General features: G+C 43.6%; 1 protein-coding gene across 2 annotated transcripts in view; it reads left to right on the forward strand.

Moving 5' to 3' along the window:
* Positions 1-7,500, forward strand: part of ep300b (E1A binding protein p300 b) — an 86,877-nt gene that overhangs the window by 57,358 nt on the left and 22,019 nt on the right. For both annotated transcript variants that reach the window (XM_060904268.1, XM_060904269.1), the window contains exons 14-19: positions 1-100; positions 311-523; positions 619-790; positions 1,275-1,393; positions 1,483-1,722; positions 5,675-5,763. The exon at positions 1-100 is cut by the window's left edge and continues 245 nt beyond it. In XM_060904268.1, coding sequence (XP_060760251.1) covers positions 1-100; positions 311-523; positions 619-790; positions 1,275-1,393; positions 1,483-1,722; positions 5,675-5,763 — 933 coding nt within the window. The remainder of the gene's footprint in view (positions 101-310; positions 524-618; positions 791-1,274; positions 1,394-1,482; positions 1,723-5,674; positions 5,764-7,500) is intronic.

Consider the following 7,500-nt stretch of genomic DNA (forward strand, 5'->3'; position numbering starts at 1 on the left):
CAGAGCCAATCAGATGCAGCCGCTTGGAGGTGGAGCTTCTGAAGCATTGCCTGTGCCTTCCCAGGATGCTCTGGGGCCGAACACGCAGCCACAGTCTCCGGTGAGTTGCAGTTGTTTAATTTCCTGGTTGTTATTGGGTCCGTGTTTATTTCCAGAACAGTTTTATTGGCTGATGCGATTGCTTTGATCTCTGTGTATGTCTAATGTAACCTTTTCAGCCTCATCTCTCTCTTCGCCCGTTTTCACATACGCGTCCGAGGCTCTTCCTCATCAGCTGATCTGTACCTCATGCTTTTCCGTCTCTTTCCAGCCGTACGAAAAGCAGTCCGTTATGACCGACGATCCGACGTTGACCCCAGCCTCAGCGGGCTCCGTCGACCCTGAGATAAACCCTGCCCCTGAAACTGATCTAAAAATGGAGGTCAAAAAGGAGGAAGAGGAGGAGGTGGAGACTCAGGAGGAAGAGGCGAAGGTTAAGATGGAAGCTGTTCAGGACGAGGTGAAGGTCGAGGAGAACCCGGAGGTCAGAGAGTCGGGATATTAGACGTATTTGTATCATGGCACGTATTTCTTGTGACTAATTGGTAAATGCACTCCTTCTGTTTATTGGTGGTGTAGATAAAGAAGGAGGAGCCAGAGGCTGAATCGTGTAAGGCGGAGCCAATGGAGGCGTCAACTGAGGAGACGGGAGAAGACAAGAAGCCCGAGATAAAATGCGAACCCAAAGAAGAGAAGCAGGGAAAAGAGACAACAGATGAGTCGTCCAGCAACACGGAGAGCAAGAAGAAGAGTAGGAACACACACACACACACACGCGCCATGCTTCTCAGAAACATTGTGTATTGTTTTTTTGTATAATGTGAAAAATCCTGACAATTTAACATCTATTTTAACAAGTTATGTCATATTGTTGAGGAATGTCATGGGGATCTTGTGGAACTCAGCGCGAAACCCTGCATAACTTTTACACCGTCTGGCTCCGCCCACTTTCCTTTATTTCCTGAAGCAGTGTTAGTGATTAGAAAACAGTGTGTGTACCATAATTACACAAGTCAGTTCCTTTCTCCCTGTTCGCAGATCTTTCTAGATGTAAGCACGCGTTTGAACGCCTGAGCCACCAGGGGGCGCCATAAGAACGCGAAACTTTTTAAATATCCGGTGGTTAAATGGTTTATAAGGATACAGTTCAGGCTTTGTCAGGGAACCCCATTATGGTCTGGATGTTGGGATTCAGAAACAGAACCTGTGACGGTGTGACTGTCTCTCTGCCTCAGTCTTTAAGCCGGAGGAGATGCGCGAGGTCCTCATGCCCACTCTGGAGGCGCTCTACAAGCAGGATCCCGAGTCCCTGCCCTTCCGCCAGCCCGTAGACCCGCAGCTCCTCGGCATCCCCGTACGTACATCACCACCCCTCAGCTCCACTGCGATGTCCATGATGACGTGGTCTGTGCTAGAACCTCTGTCTCATTCCCTCCTCTGCAGGACTACTTCGACATCGTGAAGAACCCCATGGACCTGTCCACCATAAAGCGGAAGCTGGACACGGGTCAGTACCAGGAGCCATGGCAGTACGTGGACGACATCTGGCTGATGTTCAACAACGCCTGGTTGTACAACCGCAAGACCTCACGTGTGTATAAATACTGCTCCAAACTGGCCGAGGTGTTTGAGCAGGAGATCGACCCCGTCATGCAGGGCCTCGGCTTCTGCTGCGGCCGCAAGGTGAGCACGTGTTGTCGGTCAGCAAGTAGCGAGCGATCGAGCTGTAACTGAGTAACATCCAGCATCATGATGCGCTACAAACTGCGATAAGGAAAATTTTGAAAATCACGGAATGTAATTTTGGCGGCAGATTGTTAGAGTTATTCTGACTTGACTGTCTCTACCTCTATCTCAGAATTCTGACTCGTGTTAAAAAGTGATGGTTGGAAAAATGAACCCTTTGGTGCCAAAATAGTTGAGGTTGGACTTCAGGATCCCCATCACACTGTACTGTATACCATTTTAAATAAATATTGCAAGACAGGGGTTTTTTTATCACACCAACCATTACATCATTATTCCTGGAGGAACGATTAAAGGGATTTACAGTAAAGGGTCTGGCACCAAAGGGTTAAAAACACAACAGAACCAATTATTTTGAGATTCTGTACCAAGTAAAGGATTACATACAGTTTGACGTGATCTAAAGCAAGTTAAAGATATTTCACAAGTTGGAAAAAATGAGGTAATAAATCAGAATTTGAGGCAAGTTAAAAAAACAACAACCAGCTACTGAAATGTAAGTCAGATATTTTTTTTCTTTTCTGCCGGGTGGATATGGGCTTCCGTGGGTTCATTATTGAATATTAAAGCGTTTAAATATTATGTAAGCAATTTGAGTGAGTTGAGGCCCAGTGCCACAATAACTATAACAATAACTATAAATAAATCAGTCCCCTGCAGTTTATGTGGTCGGTGCTCACACCAGATCGATATCGATCCCTATATCCCAGGCCTGGGTTTATCCGTATCGCTGAGATTGCTTCTGGAGCAATTTTTCCAGGCCTGGGCCTGATCCGATAAACATCTGACCAGTCAGGGAATTGTCTCCATGTGACGTTGTCGGAGCGCGTGATATTTTTCCTGAACATCTTTGTCCATCCTTGTTTCATCATGAAGTCACGGAAAATAAAAAAATATAACACAAAGCACGGATCTTTTATTCATGAATATGTGATTATCTTCTGTGAAATGTCAATAGCAAGTTAATAAAGTAAACATATAAATACAGGTAAGATATTTTAATTATGAACTTCAGCAATCCAAACATTTAATTGTTTTAGATTTCTTCATTTTTTTTTAATCATCTTTGATGCATTATCCGTATGAAATCAGTAACCAGTCTGTAATCTACTGAAACGTCCGTGAAATTATTTGCATCCATATTAAAATCCGTAACCACTCTGTATCCTTTTTTTATTATATTTCCGTAATCCGTGACCTATCCGTATTTTTTCAGCCACCGGAGTGTGTGCATGGGTTGTTTTGGAGTCCAAGCTGTATAGTACGACCCGGAATAATGCGCTGCTACTCGGAAAAAACTTCCATGACTGTTCCTAAGTTGTATGTGTTTATTTCCCTGAGTGTCAGGACCGAGCGGTATTGTAGTGGGGATTAGAGTTGCGGTCAGAAGTTTACAGACAGTGATATGAATGTCAGGGTAATATTTGGGCTTTCAGTAATTTCTCTGAACTGTTCTTTTTCTGTGGCAGAATGATTGTACAGCACACAGCTTTAATTAAAAAAAAAACACAAATTTGGTGCGCAAGTTTTAATTTCTTTGGGTTTTCTGAAATCAACACAGGGTCAAAATTATACATACAGGGTCAAAAATATACATACAGCACACCTAATATTTGGGTAAAATGTCTCTTCGCAAGATTCACCTTGACCAAACATTTTTGTTCACCATGAACAAGCTTCTGGCAGAATTCTGGTTGGATATTTCATGACTCTTATGATAGAATTCGTAGAATTCAATTACATTTTTTTTTCTTGCCATAGATTCGACTTATAAGCACGGTCCATATATTTTCAACAGGGTTGGAGTCATGACTTGTTTTAAGCTTAATGTTCACCTGCTTTGTCCTCCACAGCCAGCTCTGATTCGTGTTTGGGTTCATTGTCCTGTCGTAACTCCCAAATCCTGTTCAAGTTTTTGATAGTTTATGCTGAATAATTCTGAGGTCGTTCTCCTCCTCCATTATTCCATCCACTTTGTGCAATGAACCAGTTCCACTGGCAGCAAAACAACCCCAGCGCATGATGATCCTACCACCACCACCAGCTGCTACAGTGTCCCTCTGTACATGGTGGTCATTGTGGCCAAACAACTCAATCATTGTCTCATCTGACCATACAGCTTTCCTCCAGAAGGCTTTTTCTTTGTCCATGTGGTCAGCTTCAAACTTTAGTTAAGCTTGAAGGTGTCGATTTTGGAGCAGGGGGTTATTTCTTGAATAGCAGCCTCTTAGTCCATGGTGATCTGAACTGTAGACAGTGATCCATCAGCTTCCAGTTCATGGCAGGGCTGTGCCATGGTGGTTCCCAGGTTGTTCCTGACCATCCAAACCAGTTTCCTTTCAGCTGAGGGTGACAGTTTGGGTTTTCTTGAAGCAAAGTGGCTACACCTCACAATAACTTGCATACAACTGTTTGAACTGATCTTGGAATTTGCAGTTGTTTAGAAATGGCTCCAAGAGACATTCCAGAGTTGTGTATATCTGCGATCCTGTTTCTCAGATCTGCACTGAGCTCCTTGGACTTTCCCATTGTATTGTGTGTTGGTCAATCCAATGAGTGCTGTAAACAAACCCTTTTTATGAAGGCACAGAGAAGCTACCAGCTGTAGTCAGTCATGATCACTAACAGGAAGTTAAGAGACCTTGGCCTTGGCAAGATAAGAGACATTTTGGAAGTTTCAGCACCTCAGAATTAATAATCTAAGTGAGCGTATGTAAATTTTTGACCCTGTATGTATAATTTTGACCCTGTGTTGATTTCAGAAAACCCAAAATAAATTAACACTTCTGCACCCAATTCATGTTTTTTTTTGTATTAAAGCTGTGTGCTGTACAATCATTCTGCCACAGAAAAAGACCAGTTCAGAGAAATGACTGAAAGCCCAAATATTGCCCTGACATTCATGTCACTGTCTGTAAACTTCTGCGTAGAACTGCAGTTGTGGTGTTTCTGCTCCAGACTGGAGCTCGGTTCAGACAGCGTGATGGTCAGAGTGGGGTTATTGGTGTCGGTGCTGTGGAATCGGGGCCTTAAGGAAAACTCTCTTTGTTCACTCCGTCAGCTGTGTAACTCTTTCCAGATCGATGGCATTGTGGAGATGAGATGATGATTTTTACCCGACTGTTAATTTCAACTGTTTAATGTCATTAATCTGCTTTAATGAGGAAACATTTATTAACACCATCCCCTCTGTCCCTCTCTCCACTCTCTGTCTCTCTCTGTCTGTTTTCCCTCTCTCTCCGTCTTTCTTTTTCTCTCGCGCATTCTTTCTCTCATGCTCTCTCTCTCTCTCTCCTGCTCTGTCTCTTTCTCTGTCTCTCTTTCGCTCTCTCTCCTGCTCTGTCTTTCTCTGTCTCTCTTTCTCTCTCCTGCTCTCTGTCTCTTTCTCTGTCTCTTTCTTTCTCTCTCTCCTGCTCTCTGTCTCTTTCTTTCTCTCTCTCTCTCTCCTGCTCTGTCTTTTTCTGTCTCTCTCTTTCTCTCTCTCTCCTGCTCTCTGTCTCTGTCTCTCTCTCTCTCCTGCTCTCTGTCTCTCTTTCTCCTGCTCTCTGTCTCTTTCTCTGTCTCTCTCTCCTGCTCTCTTTCTCTCTCTCTCGCCTGCTCTCTCTTTCTCTGTCTCCTGCTCTTTTTCTCTGTCTCTCTCTCTCTCCTGCTCTCTGTCTCTCTCTTTCTCTCTCTCCTGCTCTCTGTCTCTTTCTCTGTCTCTCTCTCCTGCTCTCTGTCTCTTTCTCTGTCTGTCTCTCTTTCTTTCTCTCTCTCTCCTGCTCGGTCTCTTTCTCTCTCTCTCTCTGTTTCTCTTGTGTACTCTCTCTCTCTCTCTGTGTGTACACCCCCCCCTCTCTCTCTCTCTCTCTCTCTGTGTACACCCCCCCCCCCTCTCTCTCTCTCTCAGTTGGAGTTTTCTCCTCAGACTCTGTGCTGCTACGGGAAACAACTGTGCACGATCCCCCGAGATGCTGCCTACTTCAGCTACCAAAACAGGTCAGACACACACACACGCACACCCTCTTCCTTTTATTCTGCTTCATTCTCCGTGTCCCACGGCCTGACTCTCCTTCCCCATTCTCTCACTCCAACTCTCTGATCAGTGACATGAGTTCTGTTGTTAATAAAAACACAGTTTCAATGGCGTGATTCTTCGAATCCTCACTTCATCACTTCCATGTAACTGTGTGTCTGTCTCACAAGGTGGGAGTTTTTAGTCCCGACAGTATACAGTACCGCTCAAAAGTTTGTACACCCCTACTCTACGCGTTCCCAGGCGTTTCTGTATTGTGACTGTTTTCTCTTCACTGTACCACAAAACTCTGAAATAACATCTGGAACATATCTGGAATTATATAGTAAACATAAATTTTAGATTCTTCAGCGTATCCAGTGTTTCCCTTGCACACACTGTTGGCGTTCTCTTAACCAGCTTCATGAGGGAGTCACCTGGAACGCTTTTCAGTTAACAGCTGTGTGACTCGTCAAAAGGTCATTAGTGCACGAGTTTCTCGCTTCCGAGTGCATTTGAGATCAAACAGTAAATAAATCCTTACAGACCACAGCTGCAGTAATCCATACCGTATTGTCAAGAACAGAACGACTCAGTAAAGAGAAACAACAGCCATTATTAAGACAGGAAGTGACCATCGGATTAGAAGGGGTGTTCAAACTTTTGACTGATACTGTAGGTAAATAAATACTGCCTGACAGGGTGATGTAATGAAATGGATTTTTAAAACAAATCTGTTTGTGGATTGTCCACCGTACGAGTCCCTGTGAAGGAGCCGTTACTATGGAAACGATAGCGTATTAAAGCTGCACTACAGTCAGAGCTGCTGTTATTCAAGATTAATCAACACCTTCTGACCAATCAGAGTCCAGGAGTCAACAGTGCTGTGGTGCGAATACAATATAATTAAAAAAAAAAAAAAAACATTTCCAGAACGTTGGGATATTTTTCAAAATGCAATAAAAACAAAAATCAGCGATTTGTTAATTCACATGAACCTTTATTTAACTGACAAAAATACAAAGAAAAGATTTTCAATAGTTTTACTGACCAAATTCACTGTATTTTGTAAATATAAACAAAGTTATAATTTGATTTCTGTAACACACACAAAAAAAGTTGGGACAGAAACAAAATAAGAGTGAAAAGTTTATCGGATATTCAGGTAACACCATTCTGGAAGATTCCACAATCAGCAGGTTAATTGGTCAGGTGATCGGGGATAAAAGAAGCAGTGTGTAAAGGGCGAGATCAGAAACCACTGCTGAATGGGCGTGACCTTCAAGCCCTCAGGTGGCACTGCCTGAGAAACCGTCATGCTAATGTGACAAATATAGCCACATGGGCTCAGGAGGACTTCAGAAAACCGTCTTCACTGAACACAGTCTGCCGCTGCGTCCAGAAACACAACCTGAAACTGTATTACACAAGGAGGAGTACATTCATCAGTTCTATACAGAAACGCTGCCGATTTCTCTGGGTTGGAACTCTTCTCAGATGGACTGAAAGACAGTGGAAATGTGTGCTGTGGTCAGATGAGTCACATTTCAGCTCATTTTCAGGAAAACTGGATGTCGAGTTCTTAGTGCCAAAGGTGAAGACGACCATCCAGTTTATCAGAGAAAAGTGTAAAAGCAGCATCTGTGATGGTACGGGGGGGGGGGGTCAGTGCCCACGGCATGGGGGAGTTATATATATGTGTGTGTGACAGTAACATTGAC

The sequence above is a fragment of the Neoarius graeffei genome, chromosome 22 (assembly GCF_027579695.1).
Source record: "Neoarius graeffei isolate fNeoGra1 chromosome 22, fNeoGra1.pri, whole genome shotgun sequence".
NCBI lineage: Eukaryota > Metazoa > Chordata > Actinopteri > Siluriformes > Ariidae > Neoarius > Neoarius graeffei.